Here is a 21,651-nt window from a genome sequence, read left to right as displayed (position 1 = left end):
ATTTGGCTAGACAACATTTTTCGCTGCCTTCACAAGCAAGCTTCATTACCCATCACTCCACTGAAAAGAGTTTATTATGAGGCTGCCATCTTGGCAAGACTATTATTTAGATGATAAATGTTGGGGAGAAAAGTGTGTCTTGATTTTTTTTGGGGGGGGGTAAGATGAGCTTTTTGACAGATAAAACAAACAGCATCTACATTTCTAATTAACTTAAATTTGGCAGATACAAATACAGGTCAGTAAAGCTATGATATACTACTAGATTATTTTCTGTCTGAATTTTGTCCTTAATTTGTAAAATGTAAATTAACTAATTAGAGGAAAAGCAGCATTATTTGTGACAAAATGCTTCTGTTAGTTCTGTGCTTTTTGACATTTATTATCAACTGTACTTCCTTATTCTAAGTTCTAGTAGATGGATAATTATACTTATATTAATATATTAAGTTTTTCATCTTTGAAACTAAAATGAAAAAGTTTCAGTTTTTGAGAAAATACACCACATTATACAATATGCAAGTACACTACATATTCTAAGCTTTGTTTTATTTAAAGTGTTCTGCTGTTTATGTATATGTGTGTAGTAGTATACACAATTTTTCAGAAGATTATCGTATCTTTATTGCACACAGAGGGTGGCCAACAATAAACACAATTATGTTTTGTACATTTATACTACAAGTTAATGCTCCTTCCACATTCTCAATACCCTGCCCAATTGTCACTTCAAATGGGTTAGAAGAGCAATTACAGAATTACGGGGGGGGGGGGGGAGTAAATTTAGTTATTCTTGAGTTTCAGAAAGCAACCTGGCCTTGTTAAATTAAAATATATGATGTAATAGTTTACAGAAGTTTTTTAAAGATATTCCTAGGTAGATAAAGACTCAACAATAAGAAATACATTGAAAATGTCAGATGTAAATGTCAATTAAAAATTACAAGGAGTTCTGAAAGGTAAGGTCTGTGAGGACTGACATTCTTTGACATAGTGGAGTGTCTGTGACCAGGCCTTTGGCAAACATAGCAGGATCTATGCTGTCAGCTCATATCGTACATAAACTTAGATGCTTGTCTAATCTGAATGAGAAATACCAGGGAAATTGGAGCTGAAGCCTTGCGGTAATGTATGTGGAAGCTGAAAGAGCTCTATCTGTACTACGTGATAGTCTCCAGTGACATAACAATATCTGAAAGAGTGGAGAAAAATATAAAGAAAAATAATTCAAACAAAGATATATAGTGCCCTGTATACTACTGTAAAAGCTGAGAATGCAATAATCCAGCAGTCAAAGAAGGATAGGTTCTAATCCACTTATAATGAAAATCCTAATTTGAGATATATCTATAAAACATTTTATATGGAAAAATACATTGTAATTCATGTTTAATTGACATTTATCATTCACATTTCAATTTTAATCTAAATGTTATGTGGATTTGTTCCCTCTTTGCTTTGGCAATGCACAAGTGACTTTTGATACACAGTGAAACAATCTAAAATGATCCTGGAAATTAATACAACTGTAGTAGTTGTCAACACAAGATGTAGATATTTCTCAGTGAAACCACATGTCCAACACTCTAAATCATCTTGTTAAGGATAAGACTATTGCCCAAACACTGAAACAAATTATTTTGGGCTACTTGTTTTGAACAAATTCTTTGCACAAACTACATTATTAGTCAGAATATGTGTTGATATTTTTGTAAATCTCATTAAACAATATGGCCACAAGGATTTATGTATAACGTTGTTGAAAATAAGGTACATGTGGGATCTTCCCTTTTATAAAATGCACATGTATGTTTGTGTGCACATATCGATTATTTTGTATGATCAAAAGGACAGATACTGATATTCTTGATTTCTTTACAAAGCTGGTGCACTGGTAAACAGACAATTTTAAACAACTGGCTCTCCTTTTAGTTTAGAAATGCTTTTTTTTGTGTCTACTAATAAGACTCTCTTCACTTCTTGCTATTAAAATTAGCAAACAGACAACAGACTTTATGAAAACTAAATTAATTACTCTTATAAAAAGAATGTTTGAGTCGTAAATTGTTGAATGTACAATATTTTCTGTTTAGACAAGGATAATTTGGTTGAATAATAAAAAGTGATCATAAACTCTAAGACCATTCATGTCCATTTTCTAAAACTAGTTTACTAATTCTGACAGAGGAGCCCAAAAAAACCAAAACAAAAAATCCAACAACAACAAACCAACAAAAAAACCAAATTCTAGCATGTGTGAAATTCTACAAGCGTCAGATAGCTAAACTGACCCTAAGTCTCCCAGTGTTGCAGTAAGGTCAAAACCTTTCAGCATTGTACCAGTGTGTCAAAATATGTCAACAAACCATCATACTGCAGGAAGAAGAATGACCTTTCAGTTCTTTATGTTTGGGCTGCCAATGAAGCTTTGGATACTGGGTATGCATGAACAGTTTTCCTAGCTACTTGACAAATGCAACTCCCAAGGTTTCCTCTAAATCTGGTTGTCAAACCACTAGGTTTCAACTCACTGGTACAACCTTCTAAGCCCATATACTATTGGAGACTAGTGATGCTCTTATAAAAATGCATGATTTCAACATACTCATAAAATGATTTTCCTTTACTTCAACCAAACCGATAAAATTATTACTCAAACATTCTTTGGATGAACAGATGTCAAGCTCTTTCAAACAACTTAGTAGAAAAAAGGATTATCATTCTGATGTTCCAATTTCCAGTTTTTTCTTGTGTGATAAATCCTGATAGTCAATTTCTAATCCATGAAACAAAAAACAAATACTAAATGGTATGTGATCTGAACTGAATCCTATAAATTTCTACCTTTCTTATCAAACACACTTTTTGGTTCCATCGGTGTGACGTTGCACTCCATATGCTTTATGGAAATATGCTTATGAATATGACATAACTGGAATATGCTTTACGCTAAATACCCCTTGTATGGTGTCATTAGAAAGCTTGTAATCTACTAAGTGTGTTCATCCTATTTGTTTGCATATATTATATCTATATCTGGAGTTAGGAGAATAAGATATAAACTTGTATCACTTATGTAAACATATTAAGTGGAGGCTATTAAGGGTGCTCCAGAAACAATCAGTTGTAAATGGCCTTAGTTACTTGAAAGCCTTCCTGTGTATGTGTGGGCCAGCCCATGGGGAATGGAGACTAGGGGACTTACAGCGACATGTGGCCATGTCACCTGATAATGAAATGAAATGATAATGAAATCCATCTTAAATCCATTTAGAAGGAGGGATTGGGTCCCAGAGAGACAAAAGATTCCTGCCTTGTGCCAAAGCTATAAAAGGGGGTGGAACAGGACAAAAGGGGCTGACAGTAATGAGAAAAACCCTGCTTACCACCTGAGATGTCTGCTGAAACTAACAAGCACTGTACCAAAGGAAAAAATTGGGCCCAGACTAGGAAGGAGTCTAGTCTGTGAAAGAAGCTTATCTGAGGGTGAGATATTACCTGTAATCAGTTTCTTAATGTATAGGCTTAGACTTGCATGTTTTTGCTTTATTTTGCTTGGTGACTTACTTTGTTCTGTCTGTTATTACTTGAAACCACTTAAATCCTACTTTTAAACTTAATAAAATCACTTCTGGGAGAGCAAACAGCTGTGCATCTCTCTATCAGTGTTAAAGAGGGCGGACAATTTATGAATTTACCCTGTATAAGCTTTATACAGAGTAAAACGGATTTACTTGGGGTTCAGGCTCCCAGAAAGGCTGAACACTGGGCGCTGGGAAAGTCCCTGTTAACTGAGAAGCCCCTGGGCTGAGTGAATCTCAGTTTCAGTGAACTGCAGAGAGGCATGGCCCAACCTCTGGGTCTGTGCTGGAGCTGACTGGAGTGTCTACCTCAGCAAGACAGGAGTGGAGGGGCGCCTGTTCTGGCAGGAGGGTTCTTCTCAGTCTTCACTACCCGCCGATCCGGCGGGTAGCAATCGGTTTTTCGGGGATCGACTTACCGCGTCTAGTGAAGACGCGGTAAAATCGATCCCTGATCGCTCTGCCGTCGACTCCGGAAATCCACCTCGGCAGGAGGCGGCAGCGGAGTCGGCGGCAGCGCGGCAGCGGTCGACTTTCCCGCGTCCTCACCGCTAGGTAAGCCGACCTAAAATACGCAACTTCAGCTATGGTATTCACGTAGCTGAAGTTGCGTATCTTAGGTCGGACCCCCGCTGCAGTGTAGACCTAGCCTCAGTGATATCCCACCTCATCAAGTGACAGTCTCAAGGTGAGTCTCTGTGACCGAACCCGCCACAAGGGCTTCAAAGATTATTTTCATTTTACCATTATGATTATAGATGTAAACAAGGTGATTTAATATCAGGCTTAACGTATTAATTAGAAATGAATGTCAATTTACATTTCAAAAGTGTAGGTATTACTTTAAAAATACTTACAGGAAATTTGTTCTTATTTATTCATGTTCTCTTTTTACATATAAGCACAGGACTAGAGCCATTTAGATTACAATTAAAGGGGAAAAAGAATTCATTGGAGGGAAGACTTGCTATTCATATTCAAACAGAGAAGAAGAAATGCTTCTCTCTCATTATGTGGAATTATCATTATTCTAATATCAGTGTCAAAGACGACATTTTGCTAGTGTCTTCTTCATATATAGTAAAGTTACTTCAGCTAATAACAGTGTCAAGTTTTCTCCTGGGACTCTCCAGAAATTGTATTACAGAGTCTAGAGATGCAGTATCCAGGCTTGCAAACAATGGAAAAAGTAAATTGTTATATTTGACTTTACATGTACTTGCAGTAAGTCATCCACAGTACACTTACTAATTATTATTTAATCTGTCTCTTGTTGATATCTATGTACTTGTTAGTGTACTGCAGTAGTGTCTACTACTGTGGCTATAACTGATTGTTACAGTCCTTACACAAAGTAACAATGGAGTCTGTCCAGTTTCTTTAATCAAGGTGGCATTACATTCTTACTTCACAGAATAATCAACCCTAGACTGGGTAATGGGACTTCTAGATTTCTTCAGATGAACTGAAAGTATATCACAATGAAATATATTTACAGTAATTTTCAGTATTAGCAGAATTTCAAGCTGAAACAAAGCAGTATTATTGTTAAAAAAGTCCAATCATCCTAATTTTGGCAACACAACCTTAAATGTACTTCACTTCCAACACAGTAAGAAATGTTGTTCTCACTATTTTTACTATGTCAAAATGAACAGGTACCTAGTTAATATATACAAAACAAAACTAAAATACTATCTGTTGGTTGACTGGTCTAAGTAAAGGGGTGCTTCTGCAGGTGACATCAGACTCAAAAGGTAGAAATTATTCTGAAGTGTTTTGCTACACCCCAAAACTAAATAGGCCAGATGCCATGTACAGCAGAAAAATAAATAATCACAGCAACTTCCTTTCTGCAATGGCATGTTTTATTGCAAAAGGCAAATTTAACTCATTGTAGCTGCTAATGACGACTGTTGTAAGGATAAAAGTGAAGGAAAACCAAGTACAGTAACTCCTCACTTAAAGTGGTCCCGCTTAACGTTGTTTCGTTGTTACGTTGCTGATAAATTAGGGAGCATACTCATTTAAAGTTGTGCAATGCTCCACTCTTATGTTGTTTGGCTGCCTGCTTTCTCTACAGCTGGCAGCCTCCCTACGGCCCCCCTCCCCTACCCAGTGCCTCCCGCCCGCTGGCAGACTCTGTGGATCAGCGCCTTCCCTCTCCTCCCCCCGCCTCCTGCCCGCGGCAATCAGCTGGCTTGCAGCGTTTTGGAGGCAGGAGGGAGGAGCGAGGACTCGGCGTGCAGGCTCCCCCTCCGTCCCCTGCCTCCTGAACGCGGCAAACCAGCTGATTGCCCCGGGCAGGAGGGAGGGGGACGAGCGAGGACTCGGCGCGCAGGCTCCCCCTCCCTCCTGCTGGCGGCAATCAGGTGGCTTCCGGAGTTCGGGAGGCAGGGGAGGGAGGGGGAGCCTGCGCACCGAGTCCTCGCTTCTCCCCCCTCCCTCCTGCCCCCTGAACGTTGCAAGCCAGCTGATTGCCGCGGGCAGGGGTGGGGGAGGAGAGAGGACGTGGCGCACCTCCCCCCTCCCTCCCCTGCCTCCTGCTACGGCAATCAGCTGGCTTGCAGTGTTCAGGAGGCAGGGCAGGGAGAGGTGAGCCTGCGCGCCGAGTTCTCACTCCTCCCCCCTCCCTCCTGCCTCCAAAACACCGCAAGCCAGCTGATTGCTGCCGGCAGGAGGCAGGGGAGGGAGTGGAGGTGCGCCGAGTCCTTGCTCCTCCCACCTCCCTCCTGACCAGAGCAATCAGCTGGCTTGCGGCGTTTTGAAAGCAGGAGGGAGGGGTAAGGAGCGAGGACTCGGTGCACAGGCTCCCCCTCCCTCCCCTGGCTCCCGAACGTGGCAAGCCAGCTGATTGCCCCAGCAGAAGGGAGGGGGGAGGAGCGAGGACTTGGCACGCCTCCCCCCTCCCTCCCTCCCCTACGCGGCAATCAGCTGGCTTGCGGCGTTTAGAAGGGAGGGGGGGAGGGGGGAGGAGCCAGGACGCAGCAAATGAAGTAAAGAGGGAAGGAGGTGGGGGGGAGAAGAGGCGGGTAAGGGTGGGGACTTGGGGGAAGGAGTGGAGTGGGCGGGCTGAAGGTTGAACCGCCCCCCCCTCTGGTGCTTGCAGAGTAGGGGAAGCTGCCCTGGAACCTAACCCCCCCTATTTACATTAATTCTTATGGGGAAATTGGATTTGCTTAACATTGTTTCACTTAAAGTCGCATTTTTCAAGAACATAACTACAACATTAAGTGAGGAGTTACTGTACCATACCAGCAGACTTAGGAGGAGTTACTGTACTACTTTTACTAAACATTCTTTAGGAGAAAATATCTTTTTATCCTAACAACATGTTGTCCCCTTCATCTAAAAATTTTGTGAAGCATAAAGTAATTGTTTTTCTCTAACACCCATGCAGCTATTTATTCCATCTTCTTTTCCTACTAAGAGTGTTATGCACTTCCTTATGAATACAAAGGAAAAAAGGGCCATAAACAGCAGTCACTGGACAATCTAATTCCTGATTTGGGAAGCCTGCCTGTAATACAATCTAGATGGAACTGGGTACACTGTAATCTGATGTCTTGGCTGTCTTACAACTATTGAGAGTCTTCACAAATAGTATCGATAACATTTCCCTCTTTATCTTGGAGAAATTGAATTGAGATGCTTCGTTCCTCTCGCAAAACAGTTGACTACGATGTCTACTACGGTAATTATATCTCTAAGACAGACATAAATGATTTTAAATGACAATCATTATGAGAATTTGAAACAACAAATATTTATGCATTTTACCTTGATTCAGGAACTTTGATTCTAAACTGCAATACGTTAGATTCCCAGTATACATGTGACTCACATGGTTTAATGAAAAACACACATAAATAAAAGCTACCACCATTTTTTCCAGCTACAGAAATTCTTATAAGCTTTTAACTTAGTACTCTTCATCTATGAAGAAAAATAATGGAAACCTACCTATTCCAGTAGCTCCAGAACTGGTCGTGCAGATAGGCCTGGTGACTACATTCATCACCAAATGAAGCTTTGCTTTCAATCCAGTGAATTATATGTCCTTCAACAGCTAGGGGGACAAAGCATTACTAATATAAAATGAATGCAAGCTCTGAAAATCTGACCACAACAAAGATTTGTAAAGTTCTACATTAGTCAAAGAAGCTACCATATGACTTATACTTGAGGCACAGTTGTATACTTTCAAACCATCTTTCAAACATTTGCAATGAATATTTTTTTAAACAAAAATCTAAGAACCAAACAGTAGTGTTTACCTACAATTCTCTCAATTTAACTTTAATTACCGTGTGCTCCAAAATTCCTTTGAATGCACTTAAGCCAGTACAAACAGTTGCTCAATGAAAAAGGAGCCAGAATACTGAGGACAGAAGTAGAGCTATACCCATTTCCCCCTTACTCTCCCTCTTAGGTGTCAGGAAAGGGGATGGAAACAACTGGCGAATGCAGAGGCACGTAGGTGAGCTACTGCAGCAGAAACTTTTCAGTGCTGTATGTTGGGGTAGGAGAGGGAGCAGACAAGCAACAGAAACACCCCGCAGTGTTGAAAATTATGAACCGTACATACATATATATTTCTCCCTTTTCTCTTTGGAGTCACCTTTGTGGGGATGTGTTCTGTGCTATTAATGTAGGAAGGATATGTCAAAGAAGTGACTTTTCCGTTTTTCTCCGAAGACACTGCGGTTCATGGTGTCTTCCAGGAGCAAACTTCCAAACCATGCGCCAGTCACCATGAGAGGCCCATCTCCTGCACAAACAAGGTTTCACTCCTGAGGTTGACCAATTTTTCCAGTGGGAAGTTATGCCCATATAAGATGAGCCGGTCTCCCTCCAGGTAACTTGGGACAATGCCATGAAGAGCTTTGAAGAGCTTTCTTTTGTAGAGTTTTCTATAGCACCTATCACTGTAGTGTCTAGTTTACTAGTGCCTGAGGAACAAAACATTAAGTTTGACTTTGGGCGATGTGCTCTCAGAAGTTTGTGCTGCAAAGCCAGACAGGCTCTTGTATTCTACATCAATTGTAGCATTTTAAAAAGTTTGCCTTTTTATATCTAAGTAGAGAATCACAGTTATCAAGTAAATATGCATTTCCATGGCCATCTCAAAGTCTGATAAGACGGGGAGTTAGTTGTCTTCCTGCCAGCCATAGATGGGGAGTAAAAAAGGTGCTCTATACAGCTACTGGGATTCGTAGAGGCAGTGAGGCGTACAGACAGACAGCAAATCCATGGACTGTTTTAACCAACCAAAGAGGTGATGTTACAGAGCTAGCAAGTTTTCCAAAGTACTTGCCTTTCCCAACCAACATCTCCTTTAGCCTTCCAATGTTTTAACTGCAGCCAGTTGCTCTTCATCTGGTTCACCACAGCCAGGATGCTGGATAGGTGGGAGATGGTGATGTTTGTGTTTGATATGAAAGAGATTAATAGCTAGATATCTTTTTTTGCTAGATTTTTAGTCAGTGCTGTTTCACAATCTTCTTAATAGGTTCAACAAGACTGGTGAGACGACAGATCCGTGAAACTGAACAGGTAAGAGTTTTGGAAGTGAAGGAGCAGGTGTTCATTGCAACTTTATGAGTGTGGCCTGACAGCACGTAATTAAGCCATCTCAGCGTAATCCTGCCAAAGTCTCTGTGGTGGGACAGCAGACTATCATGGTTGAATGTATCAAATACTGTGGAGAGGTCCAGTTGTTTGAGTATGGATGTATGGCCTTTGTCCATGGTCATCTATTGGTGCCACCAGCACCATCTCTGTTCTTGAAAACTGAGTGGGAGGAGTCCAGAATATTGAAAATATCTAGGTGGAGTGGAAGATATCCCTTTGGATCTTTTCAAAATGCTTTCTCATAAAAGAGTGATTACATAGTGGAGAAGAATGTTGTGTTGAGTGATTATACCTTAAATACTGGTTAGATAATTGCATGATTTAGAGTAAATGATGATAGATCTGTCTCATCAAAGCAGATGTTGACGATTTTGCTAGTAAGAGTCCTAGATGCTTGAAACACCAAGAAAGGCGAAAATCTGAGTCACAGATAATGGCTCAGTTCTCATATAGTGCTTCCATTTGTTCCTGATTTTTTCTGAAAAACACATTGTCATATCATTGAAAAGGGAGGTGCTAGATTCTGAAAATGTGTGGAATAACTCTTCTTGGTTAAGGTGGTGACTCACGAAGGGTCACTCAGCAACTGCTATTATGGAAGACATAGTGGGGTTGCTGGTTTGGTCAACAGGCCGAGTGGTCTGGCCTGCTGCCACAGTCTCTCTTTTCACCTAGTGTGTCTGGGATTCCTGGATGGGGTTCAACTGGGTCAGCTTCTTTGTCGGTGAACCCCTGGCTCTGCCAGTCCCAGGGCTAGGTGTAGGGGAATCTGAGATGGATGGGGGACCAAGGTCCTCTGCTCTGCCCGGTCCAGGGCCCTGAAAGTATGACAGCATGGGCTGGCCTATGCTTGGTTCACCTCTAGTTCACCTTCCCTTGGGTCACTTGCTACCCCATCCAATGTCTCAGTTTGGGGTATGGCTGCTGTTATGTTACAGTCCTTTGCTCCAAACTCCCAGTCTCAGGGCTGATGAATGCAACCCTCTGGTGCCCCTGAACAGGATTCTCCCTGCCTCTACGGTGATATCTTGAAGGAGGAGGAAGAAAGATTCACAGTTAGACCTCCTCAGTAAGAGCTCTTTTTCTGCCTTTCTTAGGGAAGTGCTCCTGATAGAAATGGCAGATTATGATGATCAACAGATAGCTCAGGCAGTGGTGCTATAAGGAGGGCTTTGGGATGTATGGCCACTAGAAGGTATTCATGGACAGAGGACTGTTCTCTCGGGATGGCCTTCACCTGAGTAGGGAGGGAAATAGACTTCTAGGATGGAGGCTGGCACAACTGATTAGACTGAAGAACTTGTGGATCTAAAGGCGGAGGAGGCCTGGAATTACTTCAGGTCAAAGTTGCAGAAACTATCAGAAGCCTGAATCCCAAGAAAGGGGAAAAAATTCATAGGCAGGAGTTATAGACCAAGCTGGATGAGCAAGCATCTCAAGGAAAGCTACCTTATTGAGGTCAGAACATGTAGGGATAAAGTGAGAAAGGCCAAAAGCCATGTAGAGTTGGACCTTGCAAAGGGCATTCAAACCAATAGTAAAAGGTTCTATAGCCATATAAAGAAGAGGAAAACAAAGAAAGAAGAAGTGGGACCACTAAACACTGAGGATGGAGTGGAGGTTAAGGATAATCTAGGTATGGCCCAATATCTAAACAAATACGTTGCCTCAATCTTTAATGAAGCTAATGAGGAGCTTAGGGATAACGGCAGGATGACAAATGGGAATGAGGATATGGAGGTAGATATTACCACATCCGAGGTAGAAGCCAAACTCGAACAGCTTAATGGGACTAAATCGAGGGACCCAGATAATCTTCATCCAAGCATATTAAAGGAACTGGCACATGAAATTGCAAGCCCATTAGCAAGCATTTTTAATGAATCAGTAAACTCAGGGGTTGTACTGTATGACTGGAGAATTGCTAACATAGTTCCTATTTGTAAGAAAGGGGAAAAAAGTGATCTGGGTAACTATAGGCCTGTTAGTTTGACATCTGTACTATGCAAGGTCTTAGAAAAATTTTTGAAGGAGAAAGTAGTTAAGGATATTGAGGTCAATGGTAATTGGGACAAAAGACAACATGGTTTTACAAAAGGTAGAACATGCCAAACCAACCTGATCTCCTTCTTTGAGAAGGTAACAGATTTTGTAGACAAAGGAAACGCAGTGGATCTAATTTACCTCAATTTCAGTAAGGCATGTGATACGGTTCCACATACGGAATTATTAGTTAAATTGGAAAAGATGGGGATCAATATGAAAATTGAAAGGTGGATAAGGAACTGGTTAAAGGGGAGACTACAAAGGGTCATACTGAAAGGTGAACTGTCAGGCTGGAGGGAGGTTACTAGTGGAGTTCCTCAGGGATTGGTTTTGGGACCCATCTTATTTAATCTTTTTATTACTGACCTTGGCACAAAAAGTGGGAGTGCGCTAATAAAGTTTGCGGATGATACAAAGCTGGGAGGTATTGCCAATTCAGAGAAGGACCAGGATATCATACAGGAAGATCTGGATGACCTTGTAAACTGGAGTAATAGTAATAGGATGAAATTTAATAGTGAAAAGTGCAAGGTCATGCATTTAGGGACTAATAACAAGAATGTTTGTTATAAGCTGGGAACTCATCAGTTGGAAGTAACAGAGGAGGAGAAAGACCTTGGAGTATTGGCTGATCACAGGATGACTATGAGCCGCCAATGTGATATGGCCGTGAAAAAAGCTAATGCGGTCTTGTGATGCATCAGGCGAGGTATTTCCAATAGAGATAAGGAGGTCTTAGTACCGTTATCCTATTGGGAACCAGGAAGTGGGCGGGCACTGCTAAAGGACCTCCCCCCAGCCTAAGGGGAGGATCCACAGGGCCTGGAAACCAAATAATTCGGGGGGACAACTAATGAGATAACAGGGACGGGAGTGAGGTCAAAGGGTCAAACGAAGGGAACCTGACGGGGACACCGAGCAGAGAACCCCAGACAGCGCCCACTGCTCCTCGAAGGCGTCAAGGGAGCCAGTGGACGCCGCCCAGAGGAACTCTGCCTGGATGGGTGAGCGGATGGAGGATCGGAAATAGGCCCCACAGTCAGAGGAGACCCATCGGCCAACCTCCTCTCCCTGGTTTTATAGCTGGCCGTTTTAGCCAGGGCCAGGAGGAGGTTGACCACTTTGTGTCAGGGCGGGACACGAGGGTGAGGAAGTGAAGGGTGTGGAGCACGAGCGTGTATAGATGTTTCCTTGGCGCGGTCTGGTGTTAGTACCGTTATACAAGGCACTGGTGAGACCTCATCTGGAATACTGTGTGCAGTTCTGGTCTCCCATGTTTAAAAAGGATGAATTCAAACTGGAACAGGTACAGAGAAGGGCTACTAGGATGATCCAAGGAATGGAAAACCTGTCTTATGAAAGGAGACTCAAAGAGCTTGGCTTGTTTAGCCTAACCAAAAGAAGGCTGAGGGGAGATATGATTGCTCTCTATAAATATATCAGAGGGATAAATACCAGGGAGAGTTTATTTAAGTTCAGTACCAATGTGGACACAAGAACAAATGGATATAAACTGGCCATCAGGAAGTTTAGACTTGAAATTAGACGAAGGTTTCTAACCATCAGAGGAATGAAGTTCTGGTACAGCCTTCCAAGGAGAGCAGTGGGGGCAAAAGACATATCTGGCTTCAAGACTAAGCTTGATAAATTCATGGAGAGGATGGTATGATGGGATAGCCTAATTTTGGCAATTAATTGATCTTTGACTATTAGTGGTAAATATGCCCAATGGCCTGTAATGGGATGTTAGATGGGGTGGGATCTGAGTTACTACAGAGAATTCTTTCCTGGGTGTCTGGCTGGTGAGTCTTTCCCACATGCTCAGGGTTTAGCTGATCGCCATATTTGGGGTCGGGAAGGAATTTTCCTCCAGGTCAGACTGGCAGAGGCCCTGGAGGGTTTTCGCCTTTCTCTGCAGCATGGGGCATGGGTCACTTGCTGGAGGATTCTCTGCACCTTGAAGTCTTTAAACCATGATTTGAGGTTCAATAGCTCAGACATAGGTTAGGGGTTTATTATAGGAATGGGTGGTTGAGATTCTGTGGCTTGCGTTGTGCAGAAGGTCAGACTAGACGATCATAATGGTCCTTAAAGTCTATGAGTCTATGAGGTTTCTCTCCTCCCCCATGCCTCAGCAGCTGGAGCTCTTTTTATACTGCTCCTTTTCCCCAGGAGCATACTCAGCCATGCCTGAGGGGCGTAGCTTTCCTGGCCCAGTACTGCTGCAGCCTTTTCTCTGCCTCAGTGAGGGGTTTGTAGACCCCCATCACAGAGAAGACAAAATTCTTACTTTTTCCATCTAACAGCTGTTAAGTCTGAGAATTCCTTGTGTCTGACGAGCTAGATGCTTATATTATCCTCATCGCCAGTAGGATGGGAATGCTAGAACTTACCTACATCTACCAGTTTTTCTCCATTGACAAAATTTTCTTCCTTCCTGATTCTTCTCTTTCAGGCTATTAAGGACCCATGGAGATCTGTGGGGGCAATGAGGAGGGTGTGGATGCCAAAATGAGGCAAATGATTGGTTTAACTGATTTGCTGCATCTTCCATTCCATGGCCTTTTGGTGGAGGGGCATTACCTGAAAGATGTTTTGGCGTTTGACTGGGTCCATGAGTTTCTGTGGATAGACCATTATAAATGGTTCTGATCTCAGCCTCAGATGGTGGTCAGTTCAGGTTTGAGGTACAGGGATGTTACTTAAGCCCCCCACTTTCCAAAAAACACTTCTTACAGTTATTGAGTTACTACTGCAAATCCCTAAAAACAATATTTTATGATAATATTGGTAATGTATAAAGTATAACATGCATAATAATATTTACAGTAATATTTTAAAATATAATCTAGTTTTTCCTGCCCTATCATTAAGTAATGTTAACATCTTAATATAAGCACAATAAATACTAATAGAAAAAACTTTAAGGACTTACCTACCGGCACTTCTAAAATAAAATCTGGTGTTTTGTCATAACCCTTTGCACGAAGCTGTTCTTCAGCTGCATAGAGAACAAATACTATTGTTTATAACACTATTCTATTAACGAGACAGCAGTATAATTAATTTTCTTTTAAATAAAAGTGCAAGAATTACTAATGCAGTCATACATATCTTTCATATGTATGCAATGCTGTGTCAGATTAAATGAACCTTCTTAGCAAACCTGAAGCATGGATATAAAAATGCTTCTTTGTCGTCTCTGCATTTTTATGTCTTCATTATAAACATCATTAATTCAAGCTGTCATACAGTGCTTTGTAACCGAAAAAATGTTCAAAATAAAGAAATATATTTGCTTATTGAAAGAAGAATCTCACATTAGAATTAACCTGAACAGCTTTCTACTAATGCCACAAATGTACATATTCTATAGTTGCTTTATTTTATATTGATGTCTGTCTAAAGTAATTATAAAACTTTATCTTCCAATTGGAAAGCTATAAAAGAAAAAAGAGAAGACACAGAGTTTTATTTCTCTTGCATTATGTAGAATTTGCCAAATTTTACAATTCAGTAGTACATAAATTTAAAAGTACATTGTCTTCAAGATTTCAGTCTGTTTGTAATTCTTTATCCTTTGTAAATACCAAAGCTTCTTTTAAGCAATATTTGACAATTTCCAGAACCATGACAGGGAGCAAGCAAGACAAAATTGTAAAAAAGAAAAAAAAATAGAAAAAAAACATCAACTCATGCCTTAAAAAGAAAAAAAAAAACTTCAATACTTTCTAGTTGTTGTCCTTGACTTCTAATGCCATTAGACTGGTATTTCTGAAACACCATTTCTCCATTAGATTTTGGAGTGACCTGGTCATTCAATTCCAGACATGGCTTTCTGTCTTCACCCAACCTCAACTAATTGCACAACCAAGTAACAAGGAAGGCTGTGTGGACTCTTAACATCTACTGGGCTGTTGACATTGTCATGCATCCCATTCGCCTTTCTGCATCACCTTTGATTAAAATTAATGGCCCATTCCCACGATTGGGTAGCTTATTTCCAATCCATTTATCAGCCTAGGACAGTGGTTTCATGGCAAATGTTCAGAACTCTGTTTTAGAACACTTTGTGCATATCCTGAAAGGTCAGCACTTTGAGCCGAAAGAACATTTTAATGACAAGAACAACGTTTAGATTTTTAAGGGTACATTTGTTAAAGGTTGTGAAAAATAAGAATCTGAAGTTAATTTTTCAGATGCTGAACTAGAAGTTACAGTAAAATCTCACTAATTTGCACTAAGACTAGGATATCCATTGGGGTAGTTATGAATTAGTGTGTAAGTGAACAACCAAAAGAACGGGGGAAATGCACTGCAAGATTCATTTTGACGTGTACTAAGAAGAGTACTCTAGTATATTGTAAAAATAAGTGTTAGTAATACAACACCTCACTATAGTGCCATATCAGCTATTAAGCCTTGGTAGAGAGCAAAAACCAGTGGGTTTTTTTTTTAACCCAGATATAAAATATATGGATGAGAGATGGGCAGATTAACAAAGCTCTACTTTATGTTAATCTCTGAAACCCATTGAGTCACACCATAACAACACAATAAATCAATATTCTGAAAATTTCTTCATCCTGACAGTAGTGAAGAATAGGATAACTGTTGCCTACTTCTAACTGCTGATTCTAATGTTTGAAAATAGTTAAATAAGAGGCTTGGATGCTTTGGTTAAAACTTCATTTATCTTAAAACCGCATTATTATTGAACAGATTTGACATTAACTAAAGAGAAAATAATATTAGACTGTATCTTAAGATGTATTTTAAAACTTCATATCTGCATGAAAAATAAAAAAAAGGCATCAATATGTTCTAAAACTATACAAAAACAAAACAAAAAACTGGAAACTGTGCTCACGTTGCTAGTGTGGGTGAGTTTTATACAGGTCTGGTGGCCAGGGGAACACACCTGCCGCATGTATGAGGGAGGGTGGTTTCTTTTTGTTTCCCTGCTACCTTTTCCCCTGCCTCCCCATGTGGCTCAGTGGCAGGCTCTCTCATGGCATCCAGGTAATGGAGCTTAACCCCCCACTCCTGCTGACACTGGACAACAGGCCCATGAGGGACCAACTGATTGGCTCTTGCCTGCCAAGGTGAAAGAAGGGGAATGGCTTGTTTGCTTTTGCTACTGGTGAGTAGCCATTTTTGGCTCTGTCATCTCACCTACCCACTATGTGAATTCTGGCTTTCAGCAGAGGTCCCTGGGCAGGTCTGAGGGTGCAGAAGGCGCAATGGTCTCACACCTGTCCTCAGGTTTGTAGAACCTCAGCCTTTGGTACCCAGTTGAAGTCTGCACTGGAACAGTCTGCTGGGTATTCTGGGGAGTGGTTTTCCATTGGTTAAGGGTTTTTAATAATGTTTTGGCCTCCAAATTTAACCACTATGGCATCTATGTCTGATTGTTTTGGTCCAAATTAAATCTACATGCTTATCGAACCAAGGGAAAGCAGGCAGGGAGAGTGAGGCTCTCTGCTCACTATGAGAGGGAACTCTTCCTCAGTTCTCTTCTTCCTCAAACTCAGGTTAGCACTGAAAGTGAAGTGAGTTACTGGTAATGGAGAGAAGGTTACGGCTCTTGTTGCGGGAAGGGGGGGAAGGTGAAGGAGAGACAGCAGAATCTGATTTTCTTGGCTCATCTCTCATAGCTTAGAAACATTAAGACAAGCATTCTGGGTTAGTGAATACCTGTACCAAATGTTCTGAGCATTTTAGACTTCAATTAATCATCCTAAATACAAAAATAAATATATATCCAACTGGAGGAGTTATTCACAGAAACATCAGATCCAACTTTGGAATTCCTCATTTTTTCCTCTTTGTAACATTTTACTTTCAATTAGGGGTGTCAAGCAATTAAAAAATATTAATTGTGCTGTTAATAAAAATACCATTTATTTAAATATGTTTGGATGTTTTCTACATATTCAAATATAATGATTTCAAATACAACACAAAATACAAAGTGTACAGTGCTCACTTTACATTTATTTTTATTATAATATTTGCACTGTAATAAACAAAAGAAATAGTCTAATACAAGTACTGTAGTGCAATATCTTTATCATGAAAGTTGAACTTACAAATGTAGAATTATGTACAAAAAATAACTGCATTCAAAAATAAAACAATGTAAAACTTTAAAGCCTACTAGTCCAGTCAGTCCTACTTCTTGGTCAGCCAATCACTCTGAGAAACAAATTTGTTTACATTTAGAGGAGGTAATGCTGTCTGCTTCTTGTTTACAATGTCACCTGAAAGTGAGAACAGGTGTTCTCATGGCACTGTTGTAGCCAGCGTCACAAGATATTTATGTGCCAGATGCGCTAAAGATTCATATGTCCCTTCATGCTTCAACCACCATTCCAGTGGACATGTGTCCATGCTGATGATGGCATCTGCTCGATAACGATGCAAAGCAGTGTGGACTGATGTACGTTCATTTTCATCATCCCAATCAGATGCCACCAGCAGAAGGTTGATTTTCTTTTTTTGTGGTTCGGGTTCTGTAATTTCCGCATCGGAGTGTTGCTCTTTTAAGACTTCTGAAAACATGCACCACACAAATGTTTAGCATAACTGGCAGGTAAATACGTTGCAGTGCCGGCTACAAAAGTGACATGTGAACGCCTGTTCTTAAGCGGGCAGTATTATCTCCCATAAATGTAAAGAAACGTATTTGTCTTAGCAATTGACTGAACAAGAAGTAGGACTGAGTGGACTTGTAGCCGCTAAAATTTTACATTGTTTTGTTTTTGAGTGCAGTTAGAAACAACAAAAATCTACATTTGTAAATTGCACTTTCACAATAAAGAGATTGCACTACAGTACTTCTATGAGGTGAACTGAAAAATACTTTTTCTTTTATCATTTTTACAGTGCAAATATTTGTAATAAAAATAATAATATAGAGTATTGTACACTTTGTTTTCTGTGTCGTAATTTAAATCAATATATTTGAAAATGTAGAAAAAAATCCAAAAAATATTTAATACATTTCAATTGGTATTCTATTGTTTAACAGTGTGATTAAAACTGTGATTAATCGTGATTACTTTTTAAAATTGCGATTAATATTATTTCAGTTAATGGTATGAGTTAACTGCAATCAATGTGCAGCCCTACTTTCAATAGAAAATTCTGACTGAGAAACAGAAGGGCAGAGACCAAATTCTGTCTTTTATACTGCTGAGAACCCCATTAGCACTTCACAAATAACAAAACACAGTATTTTATTTCAATAAATATATGTATGCCCACAAGGTTTCCAAACATAAAAAAGTAGAGTTATTTTTGAAGACAGGCATCTATAGTACATAGCACCAAACATGGTAGGCTTCCGAGAGAACTGCATGGGAGCCTAAATACCAGCATTATTAGCACCATTTATCGGTACACTACTGTTTGAAATCACAGAATCATTGAAATGTAGGACTGGAAGGGACCTCGATAGGTCATCGAGTCCAATCCCCGGCACTGAGACAGGACTAAGTATTATCTAGACTATCCCTAACAGGTGTTTGTCTAACCTGTTCTTAGCAACTTCCAGTGACAGAGATTCCACAAGCTCCCTAGGTAATTTGTTCCAGTGCTTAATTACCCTTACCCACAATTGTTAAGGTTGGTTTAAAAAAGTATACTTGTAGCTTCATGCTGTTGTTGATTCATTTTTTGTTTTAAAACACAATTCATGAGGATAGAAATTTCCACACTGAGGAATTTTCAAGCTACTTTGCAAATGTAACTGCTTGAATGGGAACAAGATTGCTGACTAAACCTGACAGGAACCTGGGATTCCTGTTCTGAGGGAAATGCTGAAGTTTCCAAAAAAAAAAAAAAAAAGAATCATTCTGCATTCAAATGAAATCTCAACATTTCCCACAGAATGGGGAATTTTATTCCAAAATTTTATTTTGAAAAACAAAACAAAACATAAAACAATGGTGAGGCTCATTGAGCTGCCAAGAGACCTGGCAACCCAGCTTCTAGGCTCCCTGCTGAACTAACAGGAGCCTGGAAGCCCTGCCTCAAGCTGGGGCTCTCAGACGCCTCCTGGCTGCATAGGAGGAAGTCTGTAAGCAGGGCACAGAGCGGGGAGCCTTGAAGCCCAGGGCCACGAGGCTTCTTCCTTCATGACAGGGAGCCTGGAATCACTGAGAATCCTGGCCTGAGCTGGGGCTCCCAGCATGTCCAGACTCCTGACTTTGTGGCCGTCAATCAGGCAAGCCGCTGTGGAGGTGGGAAAGCTGGCAGAAAACCAGGCAGATTTTCCTGTGAAGATTTCCTGGTTTCTATCCAAAGATTTGACAAAATCAACATATTCCTGCAAAATGTTTTGATTTCATAGAATCAGCATTTTCCAACAGAAAAATGTTCCATCTGAAAATTTCTGACCAGGGCTGACTTTTGAGATAGCGGAAAAGTGTCTTGAGGTTGCTGAGATGGACAAATGCAATCCCTTCTCTATTTGTGTTTTCAGACGCAGTCAGTCGTAATTCTGAAGAGATGGAGGAACTTTGGGTTATAACCTGCAAATTGGGCCCTTATCTTTCTTGGTTGGTGAAGTTCAGCTGGAAGGTACTGGGTCCTTTTTTGAGAAGTTGATCAGTGCATCCCTTTACATAAAGGTAAAATGCCATAATCTCTGAAAGCAATAGTTAGGCCTCTGCTCAAGAAACCATCTCTTGATGTGGACACTCTCACCAAATAATGCCATCTCAAACCAAATTTTTTGATGGAGGGTTGAGACAAAGCAATTGCAGTAATATCCAGACCTCCGATTTCCTTAATTCCCATCACTCTGGCTCAAATCTTGAAGATGTTATGGAGGCTATGCTACCTGAAGATCAAATGTTTTTTATCAATTATTTTAGATCCATCAGCTCTGTTTTTACACTCTTAACCACAATGTATTGTAGACTTGTCTATGGACTCTTATGGGTAGACAGAGCTGCTTTTTAGAGGTTCTATTGGTCTCTTTCTGAGAAATCTTCAACGGTAATGCTGTGTGACTGATCATTTGCCACAAAGGCGCTCTCAGACAGTACAACACTAAGTTCTGTTCTGCCACCCATCTGTTCAATATATACATGTCTCTGTTTAGAGAGATAGTGAGGCAGACTTGGCCATGGTGCTTTTAGATATCCAACTTCGTTTTGAATTCAGACACGGATGGTGAGGCCCAGTAACTTTCTCCATATCCAATACTGGGTCCTGAATGAATTACTTGGGTGAGCCTCAATTCACAGATGACTGACATAATGGTTGTAGTTTGGGGAAGTAACCTGAAGACATGATGAAGAATAGATCAGTACTCTCAAATGAGGTAGTATGCCCATCATTTGTAACTCAGGTTCACAAACTGGGACTCATATTGTCTTCTACTGCTTCTGGATCCTCCGGAGACTTCAGAGGCACTTTTTCCACACTGTGCTTTGTAACAATTTTTTCTGGGCATAGATAAATGTCTATGTTTGTGTTGCCTGGAGATTGTATGAATGTAATACCATCCACATGTGGCTGAACCCAAAGACCACTTGGAAACTTCAGCTAGTGCAGGTGTTTGCTCACTTATTAAAACCTGTATAGATCAAAGGCAGGATATTACAAAAGTGTTCCTTAGTGTGCATTTGCTTCCAGTTTGTTTCTGGGTGAACTTTAGGATGTTGATTTTGACCTATAGGTCTCTGCTCCGGGAAGCTGATCTACCCTGGTCCCACCATAATTAGATCAATTTATGGTCTCTAAGGAACTATATGCCAGTGGAGGATCACTATAGTTCCACCACATGCCTTGTCTAGTCCTCCCCACCATGCCCATATCTTCCCTGATACACCCACTGTGTCAGGGATGTGATGCTGATGCAGGAAACAGCTTTGCTGGCTTTATGCAGGTTTGGGAATTCACTGCTGGGGAGAGTACACCAACAGGGGAATTCTCTGCTGGTCATTTGTGCTAAGAATGGGGTTTCTTTGTGCCCCAAGGTTTAAAAGGAAGGGAACAGGTGACTGGACAATATAAGTCATGGGTCATCACCTCTGGAACTCATTCCCACTCACGGTCTAACAAAGCCCGAATTCATTGAGCGTCAGGGCAAACTGCAAGGCTTGTATATTTTCCTAGGATTTTTCTGAGGGTGTGGAAAGAGGCGGAAGGGAAGGGGAAAGATTTTAATTTTGGATGGATTGAATATGCTCTTCTTGTGGATACTGATCAAATGTGTTTTCATAACATCAAAGCCTAGAACTTGAGACAGACACATTTAATACATTGAAAGAAAAAATACTTAACACATCTTAATTCTTAAGTGAGCTTATATAAATACAGTACTTCAGTATATTTTAAATATATACCATAAATTAAATTTCCTTTATTTATGAAG

General features: G+C 40.6%; 1 protein-coding gene across 1 annotated transcript in view; it reads right to left on the bottom strand.

Annotated features, from left to right (window-relative positions):
* Positions 1-21,651, bottom strand: part of CDIN1 (CDAN1 interacting nuclease 1) — a 198,682-nt gene that overhangs the window by 82,706 nt on the left and 94,325 nt on the right. The window contains exons 9-10 of the mRNA XM_065403293.1: positions 14,197-14,262; positions 7,545-7,650 (exon numbers count right to left, since the gene is read on the bottom strand). Of these exons, the coding sequence (XP_065259365.1) occupies positions 7,545-7,650; positions 14,197-14,262 (172 nt within the window). The remainder of the gene's footprint in view (positions 1-7,544; positions 7,651-14,196; positions 14,263-21,651) is intronic.

This window comes from Emys orbicularis, chromosome 4 (assembly GCF_028017835.1).
Source record: "Emys orbicularis isolate rEmyOrb1 chromosome 4, rEmyOrb1.hap1, whole genome shotgun sequence".
NCBI lineage: Eukaryota > Metazoa > Chordata > Testudines > Emydidae > Emys > Emys orbicularis.
The sequence above is the reverse complement of the archived record's forward strand: the minus strand, read 5'-3'. Positions and strand labels throughout refer to the sequence as shown.